General features: G+C 45.9%; 1 protein-coding gene and 1 long non-coding RNA gene across 2 annotated transcripts in view; one reads left to right on the top strand and one right to left on the bottom strand.

Moving 5' to 3' along the window:
* Positions 1-1,957, bottom strand: part of LOC309538996 — a 48,766-nt gene extending 46,809 nt beyond the window's left edge. Inside the window, exon 1 of the long non-coding RNA XR_014222589.1 lies at positions 1,878-1,957. This is a non-coding gene — a long non-coding RNA (uncharacterized lncRNA). The remainder of the gene's footprint in view (positions 1-1,877) is intronic.
* LOC309538056 (cytochrome P450 2C19-like) lies at positions 1,871-21,968 on the top strand. Its single transcript, XM_082233297.1, has 9 exons — positions 1,871-2,171; positions 9,291-9,453; positions 10,770-10,919; positions 11,921-12,081; positions 13,409-13,585; positions 13,944-14,085; positions 19,648-19,835; positions 21,228-21,369; positions 21,707-21,968. Exons 1-9 carry the CDS (start codon positions 1,989-1,991, stop codon positions 21,886-21,888), a joined length of 1,488 nt encoding a protein of 495 aa, XP_082089423.1. The 5' UTR covers positions 1,871-1,988; the 3' UTR covers positions 21,889-21,968.

Below are 21,968 nucleotides of genomic sequence, written 5' to 3'. Positions count from 1 at the left end.
TGCCAAGAGATAACGGGTCTTGAACCTGGGACCATGTGCTTGTAAGGCAGAAGCTTTACTGCCTCACCAATTGCTCTGGCAAAGAAACGGTTTATGCAATCTGAACTCTGGTGAACTGAGTAGGCCTCTCTATGCAGAGCAGCCATAAAGTGTCCCAGCTGTGGCTAGAATGGGCTGAACTTCTGTGATTTGCACTGACAGGAGATTGACTCAAAACACACAGAGCGGCAACAGTTGTTGACAAGAACACCTGGTGCACTTTGGTTTGTGAACTGAACCATGAGTTCAAATAAGTTTATGCAAACTGAACTGACAAGTCAGTTTGAAAGAGAATTTAACATTGGTATAACGGAGATGTTATCCCAGCTAATTACAGTAATTTTATGGATGTCTATAACTTGTTCCAGGAGTATGTTTAAGCTGTGAATCAGTGTAAAAAGGCCAGCTACTATACACAACGGGATATTTACTCTCTTCTTTTTGACATCGTTTTTTTGAAATGCTTGAGGATATGATCACTCCTGTTTTAGGAACTGCCCCTTAAAAGGGGACCGCTCAATACTTTAAATAAAAAACTTCGCAGGCTTCCATCATCTGCATGCTCCCTTCCTGTACTAAATACTTGTACATCGTTCTACCCGGACACTGAGGTCCAGCACCAAGGGCCTTCGGGCGGTTCCATCACTGTGAGAAGCCAAGTTACAGGGAACCAGGCAGAGGGCCTTCTCGGTAGTGGCGCCTTCCCTGTGGAACACCCTCCCACCAGATGTCAAAGAGAACAACAACTACCAGGCTTTTAGAAGACATCTGAAGGCAGCCCTGTTTAGGGAAGCTTTTAATGTTTGATGTATTTTAATATTCTTTTGGAAGCCACCCAGAGTGGCTGGGGAAGCCCAGCCAGATGGGTGGGGTATAAATATTATTATTATTATTATTATTATTATTATTATTATTATTATTATTATTATTATTTCCAGAGGTGGATGGAAGAACTGGACTAAATGAAAACAAGAAGTTAATGTTCTGTGTCACCATGTACAATAGTGACCATGGTTTTGTCCTCACTAGGGCACATGTGAGTCACTGTATTGATGAGCACATTAGTGTGTCTCATCAATACAAAAGCACTTCCAGGTTTATGTCTCCAAAATCTATCTTGGTGTGTCCTGTCCACATTAGTGGGTAGTGCTAGATGGGATTGTTGGGGGAAAGCAAATAAACTTCCTTCTCCTGAACCTCTAGGTAATGCACGTACTACTTTAAACCACACAAGAGCACTGTTTGTGTAGCAAGCAAGCCAGCATTTGCTCGTAGTCTTTTTCTAAGTTAACTCCACCTGTAAAAGCTGAACCTTTTGTTGTTCTCTCCTGAAAAGATGCCTGCTATTTCTCTCTCTTTTTATCTCTACTCATCCTGTAAATCGTTTTTGCCAAGAGAATTCTGTTCCTGCATGAATAAAGCTGTAGAAATCCAGAAACTGTGTGTAAACGTCTCAGTCTAATTCACCCAAACTGCAAGGTCTCCTAACAGGGATGTATTTGTGCTAAGGCTGAGCTCCATTATGGACCTGCCTTCAAGTTTATTTCAATTTTATTTAACATTTGTGGGCATCAGAGGTGCAAGAAACCTCCAACCAAGCACTCGGAGTATACAAGAAGCTTTCCTGCAGGAACCTGGTCCTGAAAGCACCTTAGAAGCAGAACCATTTGCCTCAAGGCTACATTACAGTGTTTGGCAGGAAAAAACCTGAAACCCTGGTTGTCTTACATTGCAGATCTCTGCTTAATGATTGAAAAGAATACAGACTGAAGTTCATTTCTTGATTCTGCAATCTTATCTACTTAATGGCTAATCTCATTTACCGTACTCAGAGAAACCTAGAATTCCTATTGGTGAAAGTCCATGTCTATGTGACCTCCTCAGAGTATATAAAATTGGAAAGCAAATTAATTCGTCTAGAGTCATTTCAGTCACTGTTAGCTGGTGCCATGGAGCCTCTAGGGACAGTGACCATTTTGATGATCATATGTATCTCTTGCCTTGTTTTGCTTGCAGTCAGGAGCAGGACGCCAGAGAATGCAAAGCAGCTGCCACCTGGCCCACCTCCACTGCCCATCGTAGGGAACGCTCTGCAGCTGAAGACCAACAACCTGGCCCAGGTTCTCCAGGAGGTAAGCCAAAGATGAGACCTTCCTCAACAGCTGTCTGTTGATGACCGTTACCTGTTTGCAAGCCTCTTTCCATCTGACTCTTTTGGAAGGGGACAGTCCATTGTCACTTTGTTTATTTAGAGATGGTACCATCTGTGTGCAGGGCACATTTGCAGAGTATAAGGCAACAGACTCTGCACTTTGACAGAGGAGAGGCAAAAGAGGGAGGGGAGGCATCCAGACCAGGGGAAAAGAATAGCAGAATCGCTGTGATTTCAGTGGCATGGACTTGTGCTTGGCTACATCGGCAGGGATGGGGAGCAGGGACTTGTCGCAAAGGCTCCACAGAAAAGAGGTGGACTTTGAGCAGGTCCCACAACTCCAGAAAGGGGGTTGTTTAATTGTTATTTTATTATTTTATCCTTAAAATAAAAGCCATAAAGCCCTGTCAGGGGATGATTAGCTGCTTGTGCTTAAAATTGTGCCCCCTCAGAGTTTGTGCGGCTCCACAAACCTCTGTGTGTGACAGAGCTCCTCAGACATGTCTGCTCTAGTCACTAGTAGAGTCTGACAGTGGCTGCCTGCGGAAGCGTTTCCAGCAAAGAAGCTCCTTAACGGAAACGCGTCTCCTGGACTCACGACGTGGCAGCTTCCGGCGAAGTATGGGTCTCCCTACAGTTGCTTCTGACACCTCCCCGCTATTTTCGCTGGACGTGTCTCTCACCCCTTTCTCTCCCCTGCTGTTTCCTGCCTGGGCTGCTGCGTCTCTCTCAGCATTACTGAGATCCTCCTCCAGAGACCCCTCGCTCCCCCTGCTGGTCCCTGCTTTGGCTGCTGACTCTCTCCCAGTCTCTGGGAGCCCTACCAACTCCCTTTCCTCTGATGTCAGTTCCCTGACATCCACCTCCCCTCCAGGGCCCCCTTCCCCCCCGCCCCTACTCTCTCCTCTGGGCGGTGAGGAGCTAAAACCCCAAAAAGAATCCTCTTCATCTTCAGACGTCTCGAACATTTCCCTCCATCGGTCTTCGTTCCGGCTCGCTGAATCCTCCTCCGCCTCGGAATCAGAGAACCCCTCCAACTCTTCTTCTTCGTCGGTGGTGGCGAAGTATTCCCTCCGGAACCTCGCCACTGGCTGAGGTTTACGAGGGAATCTCTGATGAAAAGTTTCTATCAAAACCTCGTCATCTACATCCTCTGCCATGACCCAGGTGTTTTCCGACTCCGGCTCCCCTTCCCACATTACCAAATACTCTACTTGATCTCCCTTCCACCTGGAATCGAGAATCTCCGCTACATGGTAGCTGTGTTCTTTTTCCTCCATAGCTGGTCCCCTATTGACCCTCCCTTCTCTGTCCCCTTTATACGGTGACAGCAACGACCTGTGGAACACTGGGTGCAGCTTCATGTGGTTCGGTAACCGGAGTCTGAAAGCCACTGGGTTGACCTGCTGCGTGACTTCAAATGGGCCCAGCCTTTTGGGTCTTAACTTCTTACAACCCCCTTTGAATGGTAACCCTTGGGTGGACAGCCACACCTGGTCCCCCACCCTAATGCTTTCCCCTTCCCTTCTGGTTTTGTCTGCCTGCCTCTTATATTCCTCCTTAGCCCTGTTTAAGTTAAGTTGGAGCTGGCGATGGATCGCTTCCATTTCTTCAACGAACTGTTCTGCAGCTGGAACGCTCCAGTTCTCCCCTTCCCCCCCTGGGAAGGCTCGGGGATGACACCCGTGATTAGCCAAAAAGGGGCTCATCCCCGTGGACACGTTCTCTGCATTGTTGTAGGCAAATTCTGCCAACGCCAGCTTCTCCACCCAATCATTCTCTCTGTCATTCACATAACACCTCAAATATTGCTGGAGGACACCATTAGCTCTTTCCGCCTGCCCGTTGGTTTCTGGATGACGGGCAGTTGAGAAATTCACCTCTACATGCAATAAGCTCATGAGCTTCCTCCAGAACCTGGAAGTAAATTGTTTCCCTCGGTCAGAAACCACCCTCAAGGGGGCGCCATGCAGCCTAAACACATTTTCCACAAACAATTTAGCGGTTTCTTCCGCTGTGACCGCATGTGAGCAGGCTATAAAGTGGGCCATCTTGGTTAACAGGTCTACCACAACCATGATGGCTGTTTTCCCTCTGGACCTTGGCAGATCAGTCATGAAATCTATTGCCACTGCCTCCCATGGCCTTTCCGGCGTGGGTAGTGGTTCTAATAAACCTGCCGGTGCCCGCCTCTCCCCCTTGGCTCGTTGGCATTGGTCACACCCTCTCACATACTCCCGCACATCTTCCCTGACCTTGGGCCACCAGAATTCCCTGGTAACCAGCCACATGGTTTTGTGTTGCCCAAAATGCCCTGCTGTGGGGCTATCGTGCAGTTGCTTGAGTACCTTTTCCCTCAATTCCCCTTCAGGTATATATAACGCTCCCTTGTAGTACAACGCCCCGTTTCTCTCCTCAAAACCCCCGGGTTTGTCTCCCTCCCTCCTGAGACCCCTGAGTTTGTCCTGGGCGTATTCATCCTGCACCGTTCCCTCTACCAGTTCCCTTTGCCCCACCAATGCCGCCCCACACACCCAGCGGTCCTCTGGAATGACATGGGTCTCTTCGGGTGCACCCTCCCCCTCCAAATATTCAGGTTTGCGTGAGAGAGCGTCCGCCCTAACGTTCTCTGGGCCTGGCACGTAACAAATCTCAAAGTTAAATTTGGAGAACTCCTGGGCCCATCTCAACTGCCGTTGGTTGAGCACTCGCGCAGTTCTCCAATACTCTAGATTCTTATGGTCCGTGCACACTTGCACCTTATGTTGTGCACCAATTAGCAGGTGCCTCCATCTCCGGAAAGCCTCATGAATCGCAAGAAGTTCCCGGTCGTACACCGTGTAGTTCCTCTCGGATTTGTTCAGCTTTCGCGAAAAGAAGGCACACGGTCGCCACTCTGACTCCTCCTTCCCCGGCTGCAGAAGAAGCACCGCCCCTATGGCTCTGTCAGAAGCGTCTGTTTCGACCCTCAGCTTTTTTTGTAAATCCACATGCAGAAGTTGTTCATCAGAGGCGAAGGCCCTTTTCAGTTCCTCAAACGCTCGCTCCGCCTCCGCCGTCCAAACAAACTTCTTTTTACTGCTGAGACAGTCCGTGATGGGCGCCGTCAGGTGGGCGAAGTTTCGGATGAACTTACGATAAAAGTTTCCAAACCCTAGGAACCTCTGCACATCCTTCTTGGTTTTGGGTGTTTTCCATTCCAGCACTGCTTGAACCTTGCCGGGGTCCATGGCCAACCCCTTGTCTGACAAGCGGTACCCCAGGAATTCCACCTCCTTGGTATGAAACTGACACTTCTCCAGTTTCACCCACAGCCTGTTGGCTTGCAGCCTGCTCAACACTTCTCTGACGTCTCTCACATGTTGCTCCTCGTTCTCCGAATACACCAACACATCATCTAGGAAGGCCACGCAATTCTTGTAGAGCAAAGGCCCCAGTACGTGGTTCATGAAGGCTTGAAAACACGCGGAGCCTGTTTGTAATCCAAAAGGCATAACGAGGTATTCAAATGCCCCCAAAGGGGTGAACATGGTGGTTTTCCATTCATCCCCTTTCCTTATACGTATCAGGTTGTACGCCCCCCTTAGGTCCAGCTTTGTAAAAATCTTTCCTTTCCGCACCCTGGTCAAAATATCATCAATCCTGGGCATAGGAAAAGCCGTCGGCTCTGTCACTGCATTTAACCGCCTGAAATCACATACAAGTCTCGGCTTGTCCGTGTGCTTTTTATCCACAAAAACACTGGGCTACCCCCCGCTGCCTTGGACTCTCTGATGAAGCCTCTCTTCAGGTTCTTGTCAATGAACTCTCGCAACTCCTGCATTTCCCTGTCTGACATGGCATACAACTTGCCTACAGGAAGCTGTGCTCCAGGGAGTAAATTGATCTGGCAATCAAAGGGCCTATGCGGGGGTAGTTGGTCAGCTTCCTTCTCGCTGAACACGTCGCTGAGATCAGCATACTGTGGTGGCACCTTCCCCTTCTCCATTACTTCAGTCCCTGCCAGGGTGGCTTGGGCCCCTGCTGACCCCTTTTCCCCCCTGCAGTGTTCTAAGCAATGTGCTGAACCGAAGGAAACCACTCTTTGATGCCAGCCCACCAGCGGATCATGTAGGGCTAGCCAGCTCATTCCCAAAATAATGGGAGCGCCTCCCAAGGTGGCCACATTAAACGCTATCAGTTCTGTGTGCCTTGCCACCCTCATTATCATTGGGACGGTCTGCAAGCTGACTCCTCCTCCCAACAGTTCCCTGCCATCGATCGTGGTCACCTGCAGGGGGTTGCTTAAAGGGATCGTCTGTATCTGGTGTTCAGCAGCAAACTCCTTGCTCATAAAATTGCAGGAGCTGCCTGAGTCCAACAGCGCCTTTATTTTTAGGGGGTGTCCATTTTGCAGCTCTAGCGACACTTCAATCACTAGAGCAGGTCGAGGAGCTTCTGGCACGGGCACTTTCACTGCTCTTTGGCCTGGCTGCAGTGCCCTGACGGTGGCAACCAGGCGTTGGCTTTTACCTGCTCCGTTTCTCCCTGCTCTCCCCCCTCAACAGCTCCCACCATCCCTTGCCATTCCTTCCTCTGGGGGCAGACTCTGGCAAAGTGGCCTGGCTGTTGGCAGAGATAGCATTTCCGGGCTCCTTTCCCCTCCTTCTTAGCCCCCTCACTGGGCTTTGAAACTGCGCGCGCGGGGGCTGTTCCGATTTCCATCGGCTCTGCCGGCGGGAAAGCTGGCTCAGGAATGTCTGGAATGCGGAACTCCTTCCAACGTTCCCCTCTCCCTTCCCGCCTCTCCAAGGCTCTTGCCTCCTGGTGCGCTCCAATGGTCAGCGCAGATTTGGTCAGCTGATCCATAGACACCGCCCTGGGGCTCCGGGACAGCTCGTCTTTCACAGCCGAAGAAAGACCTTCTTCAAATAGCATCTGAATGGGTGCCGCCGATAAATCCCACCCCAATCTGTGAATCAGCATGGTAAATTCAGTCCAGTACTCACGGACAGATCTGCTTCCCTGCTTGCAAGCCATTAGCTGTCTGCGCACCACCCCTTCCTCAATATCGCTGGAAAACATGATATCCATTGCACGAAAGAACTTCATAGTGTCCTTTAGGATATTATTGTGCGTTGCCATCAGGGGTCGAACCCAGTCTCGCGCCCCCTTCTCAAGATGCCCAATTACGAAAGCAACTCGCGATTCCTCATCAGGGAACTCATCAAACTGCACATTAAGGGCATATTGCATCTCTGTCCTAAAGGCATGGTAATCCTTGGGGTCCCCCCCAAACTTCTGCACCAATCCTGGTACCTTTCTGGGGAACTGAGTGGTTCTCCCCTTTTTGTCTGCATCCTGAGCCCTTCTCTCCTCGAGCCTCGCCGTCTGCAGCGCAAGTTGGACCTCCAGAGCTTGATACCTTTCTTCCAAGCTTGGACCAGCTCCAACCCCTGCCTCTCCGGTTCCGGCTGGGTTGCTCATGATGCTTTCTCCTGCACAGGCAGCGTACAGAGACTGTCAGACTGCTGTCAGGGGATGATTAGCTGCTTGTGCTTAAAATTGTGCCCCCTCAGAGTTTGTGCGGCTCCACAAACCTCTGTGTGTGACAGAGCTCCTCAGACATGTCTGCTCTAGTCACTAGTAGAGTCTGACAGTGGCTGCCTGCGGAAGCGTTTCCAGCAAAGAAGCTCCTTAACGGAAACGCGTCTCCTGGACTCACGACGTGGCAGCTTCCGGCGAAGTATGGGTCTCCCTACAGTTGCTTCTGACACCTCCCCACTATTTTCGCTGGACGTGTCTCTCACCCCTTTCTCTCCCCTGCTGTTTCCTGCCTGGGCTGCTGCGTCTCTCTCAGCATTACTGAGATCCTCCTCCAGAGACCCCTCGCTCCCCCTGCTGGTCCCTGCTTTGGCTGCTGACTCTCTCCCAGTCTCTGGGAGCCCTACCAACTCCCTTTCCTCTGATGTCAGTTCCCTGACAAGCCCCCTTCTGAGTAAAGAATTTTAAAAAGAAATAGTGCAATTTTCATACTATATTAGAGACAGGGGGCGGGGGCGGGTCCAATTCTCCCTCCACAGATGGATGGTTTGGGCATTTTTGCCCTTGAACATTTTTAGCCTCTGCTGCATAGTGTGGAGTTCATAGTCTTCTTGTATTTTGAAAAGCTGCTCCTTTATTTTCCCCAGAATGTGCTTGGTTGGAAGGTACTTTAAGAATTCCCTTAGAAACATGAGTATGAGGGGGACATAACAGAGCAGTATAATCATATTCATGGTATAGAGAAAGCAGACAGGAAAACACTTTTACCCCCCTCTCATAATGCCATACCCTCCAGCATTTCTCCAATGAAAATAGGGACATCCCATTCCATAATGATAATTTTACTATAGCCCACACACCTTACTGGGCTGCCCCATCCACTCTGGACAGCATCCAACATTTATAAAAACATAATGAAAACATTAAAAATTAAACAAAAAAACTTCCCTAATCAGGATTGCCTTCAGAGGGGGGTCGGATAACTCTATACCCTCCAACATTTCTCCAGTAAAAATAAGAACACCCTAAGGAAAAGGGGGGACATTCTGTGATCAGACTGGGATGGCTTCTCTAAATCAGGGATGTCCCTGGAAAATAGGGACACATGAAGGGTCTGTAAAGCTAAAACCTGGAGTCTTCAATTAAAACTGAATGTTGGAAGATTTACAACACACGCAAGATAGTAGTTCTTCATACAGTGCATATTGAAACTGTGGAATTCACTGTGGAATTTTGTTAAGACAAAATTCATTGAAGATAAAGCTACCCATAGCTGCTAGCGATGATGCTGAACCTCCACCAGTTCCAGGGACCTGCAGGAGGGGAGCGTGCTATTGCACTCAGGTCTTGTTTTTGAGCTTCCCAGAAGAACTGTGCTGGCCACTGTGATAACAGTCATGGACTAGTTGGTCTTCGTCCTGATCTAGCTGCAGAACTCTTCTGTATGTTATTAAGAGTCATGTGGTTCAGATGCCCATAGTGAGTCTGGGGGCAGCGGGGCTCTCCATCAGCTATATGACTCTCTCCTAACCCACAAACCCACCTAGATGTGTGTCCTTCTCTATCTTTTTTCCAGTTTGGTGAGAAGTATGGCTCTGTGTTCACAATGTTTTTTGGAACAGAACGGGTTGTGGTGCTGCATGGCTATGATGCAGTGAAAGAAGCGCTGATCGACCGTGGAGATGAATTTGCTGCCAGGGGACGCCTGCCATTAGCTGATGATGCCAGCAAGGGATTAGGTATTTTATGCTGGTTGACCAGTGGAGGGGGGGGGACACAGGAAAATCCCTCTATTCATGAAAATAAAGTAAAAAAGGTTGCAAAGACAAAGCATTGCATCTTGAGATAAACTTTCCTAATGTTCCCACTGGATTGTAGAAATAGATAATTAGCAGCCTTTTAATGGCATAGCTATATATTGGGCATTGCCATTTAAGAGAGAAATGAGCCATCTCATAAAAATACTTAAGCAATATCTAGGGCAGTAGCGGAGAAAGGTGGGTGTGGTGGGTGCTGGCCGCCCTGGGTGCAATCCCTGAGGCGAGTGATATCGCCACAGGTGGCACCCCCCCCCCTGGGATGTGCGTTGCTGCTGGCACCCACCGGAAGGTCCCCGCCGCCGTGCGCCGCCTTACACCCAAGGGTGCTTACCTCTGCCCACACAGGCCACTGCAGGTGCCGGAGCAGCTATCTCCGCCTCTGGTCTAGAGCAAGCACCAAAAATTAAAGCAGGATTGAATGAGTCTCTAGCCTTTAAAAATAATGTTCTGGGGTAATTCTGGTGTGGGCAGTAAGTGTTTCAAAGTTACTGTAAACTATCTATAAATTTGTTGCCAAGAAAACAAATAAATACAAATCAACACATTTCACTTAAACAACTAGCAATGAATAATAGCCTTTAAAATAGCCTTTAAAAATAATGGTCTGGGGTAATTCTGGTGTGGGCAGTAAGTGTGAGAGTTATGTGAGCAGAATTCTCTGGCCTGGATTTTGTGAATCAATAAGCTCTCCACACCAAGAAAGAGTTTCAAAGTTACTGCAAACTATCTATGAATTTGTTACCAAGAAAATAAATAAATACAAATCAACACATTGCACTTAAACAACTAGCAATGTAGTCCAGTTTTCTTTAAGTTCTTTCTGGTTAATATAGTCCAAGAACTATTGTTTCTTCATTATACTGGCAGCTTCAGAGAGAGACCCAGGCTCCAAGAGATGAATTACCAGTTAACATAAATATCAAAACATTGAAACCTCTTTTTAAGTTTTAGCTGCAAAAATGGACATTCTGCAAATGCAAACCTCCACTACGTTTCATACACAACACACACAAACATAGCATTTTATGCACATTAAACACATATATTTTACAGTAAGGGCAAGTATCAGAAGACTGGCCAGCTACTGATTATGGAATAAGGAGGCACCAAAGTACCAAGTCTCCAGGTGGTCTGGAGCCAAGAATAAGAGCCTCCTGCTCTTCCAACCTGCTTCTTCTGCTCTCTCTTTCAGTCCATCCATCTCCTTTATACCCATTTCCTCTTCTGCTTTCCAGGAATTATATTCAGCAATGGGGAGGCGTGGAAGCAGCTCCGACGCTTTGCCCTTACCACCCTGCGCAACTTTGGCATGGGAAAGAAAAGTATTGAGGAGAGGATAAAGGAGGAAGCACAGTTCCTGCTAGAAAAGTTCCGGGACACGCAGGGTGGGTAGCCACTGCCCTTCATCGACATAGGCTTATCAAGCAGACCCCCTTAAACATCACAGCAGATTCTGGGGTACATTACAACAGATTATTAACCACCACCTGGTCCTAGGTCACTGAGGGCTTCATACACCCCAGTAATGCACTGAACTTACCTTGTCAATGTACTGGCAAACAATGCATAGCTTTCAGCAGGGTGTAATATGCTGACACAGACCAGTTCCATCTAAAGCCTGGCTGCTGCTTCTCTATGTGTTAGGATATTTCAGTTCCACCTTAAAAGGGAGCAGGATGTTTATGTTAGCTATTGCTTTCGTTTCTCTCTCTCTGTCGGAGACACTGAAACAGGCAGGCAGTCATGTCTTTCTTTGTTCTGATCAACGCTGAATAAAGCTTGTAAATCATCCTCTCCTGCGTGCAACCTTCGCTGTGCATTATCTGCTGATAAGAGTGTGCATGAGCTCTGGAATGTGGCAAGATAATTACTAGAAACTCATGTCGCTAATCGATGATACTGCGTGCCTACGGGAGATCGATGGATCGTCCGGCACACGGCTTGGGGCCATGATGGACTTTATCTCCCTGGCAGTATCCCAACACTATCAACTGCAAGAGTGCTCCGCAGATATTGTTGAATTCCAGCTGCTTTCAGCCCCAACAGTCAACAGTGGTCCAGAAGTTAGAGTCTAGCAGCATCTGAAGTGCTTTAGATTCCCTAGTTTTAGTCTAGACTTCACCAAGGCCTGCACCACTGTGGTCACTCTTTCCTATCTAAGGATATATTGGCTGAAGCTGGAAGAAAGCACCTTGGAAAGTCCTTGGAAGAAACCACTCATAGCCACTGAAGATGCCCATGCCTCCAGAATTGTTGTGAGAAAGGCAGCTCCCTGTTTGACCACTGAGGCCAGGAGCCAGGAAATGGCAGCTCAGAAATTCCAGACTAGATTATTGCCTAAAACCTGTAGTGGGGTTGTATAATTATTTTTTTCTTGTTCTTCCAGAGAAGCCCTTGGATCCAACCTTCTCACTCAGTTGCGCCATCTCCAATGTCATTTGTGCAATTATCTTTGGGAAACGATACAATTATAATGACAAGAAGTTGCTATCCATGCTAAGCTTAATAAGTGAAAACTTTCAGGTTTTTAGCTCTCCTTGGGGACAGGTAGGTGCCATCTGGTTAAATGCATTCTTTTTCACAAAGTCCAGTTTACTTGCATGTGGAATATTTATTTTATGTAGATACTGCCTCTGGCTGTAGCCATTTTCCTGCTGTTTAAATGTCTTCCTTCCAGGCTTCTCATAGCCCATACTGCCTCTGCCTCTTAATATTTCTGTTAATGTCCTAGTTGCAGGTTTGCCATGGGTAACTGGTTAGCCACTGTGACAGTACGATGGGCCACTGGCCTGATTCAATAGGCTCTTCTTATGTTCTTAATGTGGAGATCCAGTCAAGGCACACAATGCACCTGGGTCTAGTAACCAAGGTTTGACTTAACAGCAGCCCAGTGGAGCAGGAAGTAAAGCTTAACCAGTAAAACCCACAGGCTCAAGTTTATAACTGGAACTAATCACTTGGGATGTATATACACTGCCATTGCCTCTGCATCCAGTGTGCTTCCACTAATGGTTTGAGAAGGTGTGAATACATGACGTTAGCCGCAATCCATATCTATCCTGCCTTGCTACATTTTAAGCCAGCGATGTGTACACAGCCTGGTTTCAACAGGAGGAGCAGATGGGACTAAATTTAGAGATATGTATGTAACCCCATAGTTCAGCTTTACACCATTTGGCTTATTTATATAGGGTCCCAGAGTCAATTCCTAGTAGCATCCCTAATTAGGAATGGGACTCCTGAATGATACCCAGCAGAGCAGCTCCATAGGCGGTACTGACCTTGAGAGAACAATGGTCTCATTCAGTATATACCTTTTAACATGTGGAGTTTGGGGGGGGTAATTGGGTTGTTGATCTTATTTTAATATTGCATTTTGTGGTTTTCTATTTTGATTTTAGTCTGTGAACCGCCCTGAGACCTGTGGGTATAAATTCAATAAATGATAATAATAAATAATAATAATAATATAAGACAGCTTCCTACCCAGCTGTTGCGGTTTTAGCAGTGGGGGTGGGGGGATTTTTGCATGATTTTTCTAAAGGTACACATAGGTGAAATTAAAAAAATAATAATCTGCATATGACCTCTACAAACAGTAGGTAGAGGGTAGGAAAGCACTAATTGAGGGGAAGGGAAGATAATACAATGCAGTCCAATCAATGAAGCACCACCCAGTAATGCAGATGGGGAACATCTACATAGATTTGGGAGGCATTGGTAGTGAAGGCATTGGTAGTGAAAATGCTGGTGTGTGGACCACAGAGTTGAAATGCACACAAGGCAACAGTAGCCAACGTTATACTGAAGCCTGAGTGTGGACAAAACCTGACTGAGGTTGGTGCCAAAGGGTCTCTTGTGGTGTTTCTTCTAGCTCTACAACGTATTCCCTTCTTTGATGAAATGCATCCCTGGACCCCACCACAAAGTGCTGAAAAACATCTTGGCAATCAGAGAGTTTGTTTTGGAGGAGGTTGAAGAACACAAGCCCACTCTGGACCCCAACTCACCTCGGGATTTTATCGACTGCTTCCTTATGAAAATGGATCAGGTAATCATGAAAACTCACAGAACTCTCCAAGTGGGTTCTCCTGCCACTCCTGAAGCTTCCCAACCAGCAGACCACCATCCAGCTTCTTGTGGGGAATGCCAAGGAAAGAGATTCCTGCCCACACCCCATTGGAGTAGATTCATTTCCCATTGCTGACCTGTTCCTACAGTAAGTGGGAAGTTCTTTCTAATGATTAGCCCTCTGGGCAAGGAATGTCCAGAGGAACGAGCTCCAAAAAGACTTGAGATAAGATGTGTCTTGAGAAGAGAGCTGGTCCCAGTGGCGCAATTAAATTCTTGTTATGTTGTACTCAGAACAATTGAGTTGACTCCACTGACTCTGTTGTGTGTTTCTGCAGGAAAAAGGCAATAGTGCATCCTATTTCACCATTGAAAGCCTGGCCATAAGCACAGTTGACTTGTTTGGGGCTGGAACAGAGACCACCAGCACCACACTGCGATACGGGTTCATGATCCTCCTCAAATACCCAGAGATACAAGGTAAAACAGATGCATTATTAGTACTTATTATTCTAGTTCTTTCCCAGATTTATGTGTCACAGGTCCAAGAGGTAGTTTTTCCGCCACTTCCCCAGGAAAACCCACTGTTCATCGCTGAATGTTAATCATCGCTGACTGACATCAGCAGTAGACAGAAGGCTTTCCTGGGGACAACAGTGGGGGTGGGGGGTGGACAAAATGCTCAGATCCATGCCTAGTAACCACAGACCTGTGCCTAGAAATCCCAGCAAAAACAGAAGTGTGGATGAGCTCTTATAGCTGACCATATTGCAAAACCTAGGATTTATATGCAAACAGTAACAACTTGAATTTGGCTCAGTAGTGTACTGGCAGCCAGTGCAGATCCTTTAGATCAAGCATGTCCAAAGTCCATTTTGGGGACCTAATTGGGCCTGCTGGTCGGTTTAATCCGGCCCCAGCAGCAGGTTATTTCCTGGGGGTAAAATACTAAAAAAAAGGTCACCAACTTTGGCTTACTTCATTTTTTTTTAAAAATTGATATTTATTGAGAATTTTCCATTAAGAAAAAAACAAAAGAAAAAACAAAAGAAAAAGAAAACATATACAGTTTACGATCCTTATTTTCTGTAACATATTTCCCTGACTTCCCCACACCTCCCCTTCTTGTATTCCAATTCAAATTGTTAATTCAGCAAGTTCTTATCCCCAATTTTTTAACCTTTTTATGTTTAGTTCAATTAAAAAAACCAATTTTACAACGTCAAAATTTATACATCAGTGCTCATTCTTAAATCATTTTCCTAAAGTTGACCCAGATTCCCTTCCACGAATTCCCCACTTTTCATATTAACGACAAAACAGAATAAAAAGAAAAAAGACGGGTTATAATTATACCCTTTGGATCCCCAAACCCCACCCCGTCCCCTTTCCCGGTTTCAATAGGGACAGTGTTTCTTCCAGCCAGACCTCCATACTTAAAAGTGGAACTCAAATCTTGTTTCTTACTCCTTTCAAGTCCAAATGTCCCCAAAGTTCCAACTTTCACCTTGATCAAATTTGTAATCCTTGGGTCTTCAGATCTCCACATAAGGAGATACCTCCATTCTTCAATCTCCAGCTCGAGCCAGATTTTCCTCATCAAATTCTTATTTTCCTTTATAACTATCATGTCAGGCCTCTGGTTCTCCTTTGTCATCTGCAACATTACGTCTCCTCCTTCCTTTTCCTCAAAAACAACATGTATCTCTTTCTCCACACTCTCAAAGTTCTCAAATTTCTCCTCTTGTCCAGCTGCATGAACTTCCTGGATCAAATCCTTATCAAATTCCATGTATTTGTTTACTGTTAAGTCCAGAGTTGCAACGTTGGTAGCCAAAACATCAATTTGGCCTTGTAACAAATCAACAAATTTTATTAAACGGTCACAGACCAGATTAACTCGTACAGCTAGTCAGCGAAGCATAACACCGGAAAAAACAAAGGACAATTTCGATACATAACTGCAATTTAAAATTAGACAGCATAAATAAAATTAAGTATTTGCCTTCGCCTGCATATTGACATTGGAAAGCTCTTGTTTCCTGCGCCTAATAGCGGCTACACAAAATTTGGCCACATTGATCGTAATTTCAGGAACCTTATCTTCTACCAAGGCTCTCATACGTTGGAGTTCTGGTTCATTTTTAAGCTTTTGTAGAACTGGGGCAATAAAGGTCAAACGTAGATCCTCATAGTAACTACAGTGCAGCAATACATGCAGACTTGTTTCCACTTCCGATGAGCCACATGGGCAGACACGTGACGCATATGGTTTGCCCTCATATCTGCCTAGCAACAGGGCAGAGGGCAGAACGTTAAATCTGGCCAGGGTAAAGGAGTGCCTGTACTTAGGTATTTGTAAATCAGCCAGATAATTTGCGGGTGAGAACCCTCTCCCAAAGTCTCTAATTATGGCATGTTTATCCATTTTGCCCATATGACATTGCAGCTCTATGTCCCTAATGCGTTGGAGCACTTGACTTCTGGCTCTCTCATATCCTACCGCTATCAAGATCTGCGGGGAGAATCCCAAGCTTCTTATCTTTTCAAACAGGGAAGCTTTCCAGGTGGAATGAAAGGTGTCTAAGAGTGTTAAAGGAGCCAAACCGGCCGGGGAAAAAATAAGTTTTAACCAGTAGTGTATCTTTAGAATCCACAGCCGCGCATTAACGGGTGGTTGTCCAACTTCTAAGCGGACAGCTATATTAGATACACAGGGGGGGATCCCCAATAAACACCGATAGAATTTTGTTTGAAATGCCTCCACAGGCGCAAAATTTTTAAAACTGTAAACCTGGGATCCATAAGTGAGTTGTGGGAGTATTTTTGCAGCAAAAACCTGGGAGGCCGCCGGAACGTATTTACCCCCTTTCCCGTGAAAAAATCTTGTAAGGGCTTTATTGGCCCTTCCTGCGTTGGCAATGGCGTTTTTCATCTGTTGGTGCCACGAGACCCTTTCCTGAAAAGTTATTCCCAGGTATTTGAAAGTTGCTACCTGGTCAATAGGTTGACCATTAATTCTCCATTTGTGTTTCCTTCTTTTTTTTGAAAACACCATAATTTTAGATTTGCTGTAATTTATTGATAGTTGTTCCGCTTGACAATAGTCAGCAAGTGATCTCAAAAGCTTCCTCAGGCCAACGCAGGAAAAGGAGAGTAGGACTGCGTCGTCCACATACAGAAGCACCGGGATGGGAATACCTGCCAGTTTGGGAGGGTGGGCATTTTCTTTTGCCATATTTGCTGCTAGAGAGTTGATATAGAAATTAAATAGCGTTGGCGCGAGGACACATCCTTGTTTAACCCCATAGTGTGTTTGAATTTCTTTAGTTAGATGGCCTGACCGATCGCATCTTACCCTCACCCTGGTGTTTTCGTATAGACCACGGATAAGGCGTAATAAGCGTTTATGTTTGTAGCGCCAAGCTTTTCCCAGAGTCTATCCCTTGGTATTAGATCAAACGCCAATTTAAAATCCACGAATGCTGCATATAAAGACCCCCCCTTTTCTAGAGTATTTGTCTGCCAGGTGTTGAAGGGTAAGGGCCTGGTCTATAGTTGAACGCTTTGCTCTAAAACCAGCTTGAGCTTCTGATAGAATATGCTCTCTTTCCATCCACTCCACTAATTTATCACATAAATGAGCAGCATACAGTTTCCTAATAATACTTAATAGACTGATTGGTCTATAGTTAGCTGGCTCAGTTCTGTTTCCTTTCTTAAATATTGGAATGATGATGGCTAAACCCCAGTCCTCGGGGATATTAGCCGCTTGATTTATACTAGTGAACAAGGCGACTAGCACAGGGGCCCACCATTCAACATTTGCCTTAAGAATTTCTGGTGGGATATTGTCAGCACCCGGGGCTTTCCCTGATTTAAGAGCTTGAATAAGGCCAGTAATTTCTTCTGTGGTTACAGGGGGCCATTCCTTACCAAATTCACTTGAAGCAGGAAGCAGAACTGGGGCCAGTTGATTTGATGAATATAATGAGAGGAAATAGGCCTCCCATGCTCCAGCGGGTATAGAGTATTCGATTTCAATCGGGGAGTCTCTCCAGCTTTTTGCAATTATTTTCCAAAACGTGGCAGAATCTTTCCTTTGGGAGGCCTCCACTAGGCACTGCCATTCCTCCCTTTGTGCCTGGAGCTTTTTCTTGCTAATCAAAGCTTTATAACTGCGTTTTGACTCAAACTAGTCTAATGGAAGCGAAGGTAAGTTCGCTGTTCTATAGTTCCTGGACTTATCCAGCTGGAGGCGTTTCATAGCCATGCATTCTTGGTCAAACCAAGGTTTGGATTTATTAAAGTGTAGAGATTGCCGTGGCGTTTTTTTGTTGGTCAGATAAGGTTGTAGGGACGAAATCAGTTCCCGGAACATGTCTAATCTAGCCTCAGGAGTTGGGGAATTAACGAGGTTCTCCTTTCTAGCAAGAAAAATATCTGAGTGAAGTCTTTCCGATATATCATCACTCAATTTGCTGGACCATTTAATACGTGAGTATCTTAGCTCCATGTTTTCGAAGCATGGGGCTACAAGTTTATCAGAGCAGAATAAATCTTTTCTTACATCCAGTATTAAACATAGCGGTAGATGGTCGCTGTCAACCCTCTCCACCACTTTACATTCCCGTGCTCTGCTCAAAAGGTTAGATGACACCAGGACGTAATCGATATCCAGCATGGCCTTGTAACTTTCCCAAGAGAAAGAAAGCTCTGTCCAATTTGTCTTGAATTTTCCCTCCTTCAGCCATTCTTGTAATGTCCCAAAACCCCCTCTAGAGGGATTTTGGTTACTTAGTATTCCTTCCAGTTCAAATCCAAAAATCAAGTTAGTTTGTATCAGTTTTTCCTTGTTTTCAACAAAATATAGCCAAATTGTAACGGATATAACCAGCAGAGACAATAAAAAACAGATTTCTCTTTTCCCGTCTTGACAGCTAATTTGACAGCTGTCAAGCTCTTCAATATCTCTTCAACAGGCTCTCTCACGGATCACTCCTGGGTCCAGGGGGGGGTGGCACTTCAGCTCCCAAAATTAGCTCTTATCCTCCAGTAAGATTACTTAAACTGCCAAATCGTGAAATCAAAGTCTTTACCCAGTAAAAAGAAAAAAGTCCTCTCGACCTTAGTTAGCTGGTCCTTGCTTTAGATTATATACAAGAAGGGGAGACAGACTTCCTATTTGCGCCTTCCCCGATCGTGCCTAATTCAAAGAGGAAATTTTCTTTACAAATCCAATTTCCGTACTACTCACGGGTTGCTGCTTTAAAATCCAATTGTTCATAAGAAGAAGTCAACGCTCTCCGACCATGGCATGCGGCTTCACTCTGCAGGAGAAGCAGTCGACTCTCAGCACCGCGCCACTCACCCCATCCCCCGTTCCTAAGCCTTTAAAAAGGCTCCTTCGCGGGTCGGGGAGCGTGAATGGTGCCCGCCGAGTCACCAGGTTCACAGGCTTCACCGCCTGTGATTTTTAAGGGTCCCCGCGTCGCCGCAGCGGCTAGACTCAAATCCTGCGGAGCCGATACCCTCCGGAGCTCGGAGGGAATCCGCCATTAGCTGATGGCACTAACCCGGAAGTACAACTTTGGTTTACTTCATCCTTTCTGGCCCTCTTTGAAAAAAGTTTGGACACCACTGCTTTAGACAAAGGCACAACCACAAGGGACAGGGGCCAAAGGGCCCTCAGGTAGTATCAGTATCACTGCTGGACAGTGCCTCCAATAGGAATCTCTCTAAGCTGGACCATCACTTGCTCCTATAACATCCCTAAAGCTTTTGTCCCGCTGGGCTCCTTTTGGATAGAAATTAAATTAATATATAAATAATTGCAGTTATACTATGTTTCCCTGTTTACAGATGGATTGCTGAAGGTAAGCTACAATAAATTGCCTGTGGTGACGAGTTAGTAGAAAGTTGGCACCAGAAAACAATTGAAAGCTCCAAAGTGTGCAGAGCCTTGCATCCATTCCCAATGAGTTTCAGTTTCTTCTGTAATGTTTCCTGCACTGGCGTTAAACCTCATTCTTCCCATCGCAGAGAAAGTGCATGAAGAAATTGACCGAGTTATTGGCCGATCACGAAGTCCTTGCATGGCAGATCGTGGGGAAATGCCTTACACAGATGCTGTCATCCATGAGATCCAGAGGTTCATCTCTATTTCCCCACTGAGCGGCCCTCATGCAGTACTCAAAGATACACTGTTCAGACAATATGTCATTCCAAAGGTCAGCTCTTTTCAAGGCTCTAAGTATTAATAGTAGGCTGCTAGCCATGATGGCTATATTGTACCTCCATGGTGAGAGGCAGCATGCTTCTGAATACCAGTGGGTGGAAACCACAGGAATTGAGAGTGCTGTCTTGTTTAGATTATGTTGATGGGCTTCCCATGGGTATTTGGTTGGACACCATGAAAACAGGATGCTGGACCAGATGGGGCCACTGGACTGATCCAGCAGAGCTTTTCTTCTCTTCTTATGTACAAGCAAGGGAAGTAGTTTAGCCCAACTCCTAAAGCGTAGCTGGGCATCTTGAAGCCTGGACTTCGTTTTAAACACCCTATTGCCTTCTGAAGCTGCTCCATTCTTCTTCTGTATCAACAAAGTACCTTCCTTCCTGTTAGTGCCTCCCCACACCATTCCTTTGGGTGTCATGGCCATCCAGCCCATTTCTTTGCACTCTCTGCAAGGCACTACCATAAATCCTAGTCTGATGTCTGTGCTACATGACAGCAAAGAATTTCCAAACCCCAAAGAATTTGACCCACAACAGCAAAAATCTATCATCTGCCTGATAATAAATGTTGGAAATGTAAAGAAACTGAAGGTACCTTCTTTCACCTTTGGTGGACGTGCTCAAAGATTAAGGCTTTATGGGAGACAATATATAATGAATTGAAAAAGGTATTTAAATATACATTCTTGAAGAAACCAGAGGCCTTTATTCTAGGCATAGTCGGCCAATTGGTGCCAAAGGAGGACAGAACTTTTTTATGTATGCCACAACAGCAGCAAGAATACTCATTGCAAAGTATTGGAAGACACATGATCTACCCACCCTGGAAGAATGGCAGGTTAAGGTGATGGACTACGTGGAACTGGCGGAAATGACTGGCAGAATCCGAGGGAGAAGAGTCGGTGGAAGAAGATTGGAAGAAATTTAAAGACTATCTACAGAAATATTGTAAAATTAATGAATGTTAGAATGATGTTGGATAGAAATTAAGTGGTTTTCAGCTGTAATATTATAAGGGAATATGAAAAATGGGTTATTAATAGGTAAAAATTTAACGTTACAATAGCTTAAGATTAAAGACTAGGATAAACAAAGAGGGTAAGGATTTGCTGAACCAACAAACTGAACTGGAATACAAAAAAGGGAGGCGTGAGGAGGTCCGGGAAATAAGCTAATGAAAAATAAGTAATGGAAAGAATGAGTTGTTTTTAACCATTTTTATTTTGTAATATTTTGAAAATCTTATTAAGTATCTTATAAAAAAACAACAACAAAGTACCTTCCTTCCTGTTAGTGCCTTCCCACACCATTCCTTTGTGAGAGTCAATTTTATGCTTTCGTTGGGTGTCATGGCCATCCAGCCCATTTCTTTGCACTCTCTGCAGGGTACTACCATATATCCAAGTCTGATATCTGTGCTACATGACAGCAAAGAATTTCCAAACCCCAAAGAATTTGACCCAGGACATTTCTTGCACAAAGATGGCACCTTCAGGAAGAGCGACTACTTCATGCCTTTCTCAGCAGGTAAGATCTCTGCTTCTTCAGTAGGCTGCAGTCTTGGCCAGCTCAGGTCTTTCCCGTCTCCCTAATCTGCTGGTGTCGGGGCAATGAGGGGGAACCTTCTTCCTCCTGCAGCCTAAACTGGAAGGGCTCCCAGTTTGTGAGGGAGGGGCAGAGGCTTCTGGGTCCATCAGAACTCCTTGCACCTTTCCTGTGGCCAGATGAAACAAAAGAAATGGTGGAGTGACTCTCCCAGGAGCTGTTCTGGAGCAGCACCTTTGCTCCTTTGGCAAGATTGTTATTTTCTCCGTAACAGCCAAAGTGGCTGTTATGCATCTTACACTTTGGGTTTCCTTTGCAGGGAAGCGGATATGTGTAGGGGAAGGTCTGGCCCGTATGGAGATCTTCTTGTTCTTGACCACCATATTACAGAACTTCACTCTGAAGTCCATCATTGACCCCAAAGACATCGATCTCACACCGGTGTTGAGCGGCATAAGCAACTTCCCTCGGCCCTATCAGCTCTGCATTGTCCCTCGCTGAAAAGCCTGCCTCAGGAGGGCTGCACATGTGGAAAAGTTGCAGCCTGGCAAATCTTTGTTCAAAAAATCCGTAACACAATA

The sequence above is a fragment of the Podarcis vaucheri genome, assembly GCF_965113315.1.
Source record: "Podarcis vaucheri genome assembly, chromosome: 1".
Taxonomy (NCBI): domain Eukaryota; kingdom Metazoa; phylum Chordata; class Lepidosauria; order Squamata; family Lacertidae; genus Podarcis; species Podarcis vaucheri.
Note: the sequence above shows the minus strand (reverse complement) of the source record. Positions and strands in the feature narration are given on the sequence as shown.

Excerpts from the sequence above, each read along its gene's own strand:
- LOC309538056 (XM_082233297.1), top strand. The coding sequence starts at position 1,989 with ATGGAGCCTCTAGGGACAGTGACCATTTTGATGATCATATGTATCTCT. Across the intron at positions 9,454-10,769 it reads TGATGCCAGCAAGGGATTAG|GAATTATATTCAGCAATGGG; the intron begins GTATTTTATGCT and ends TCTGCTTTCCAG. Across the intron at positions 14,086-19,647 it reads CAAATACCCAGAGATACAAG|AGAAAGTGCATGAAGAAATT; the intron begins GTAAAACAGATG and ends TTCCCATCGCAG.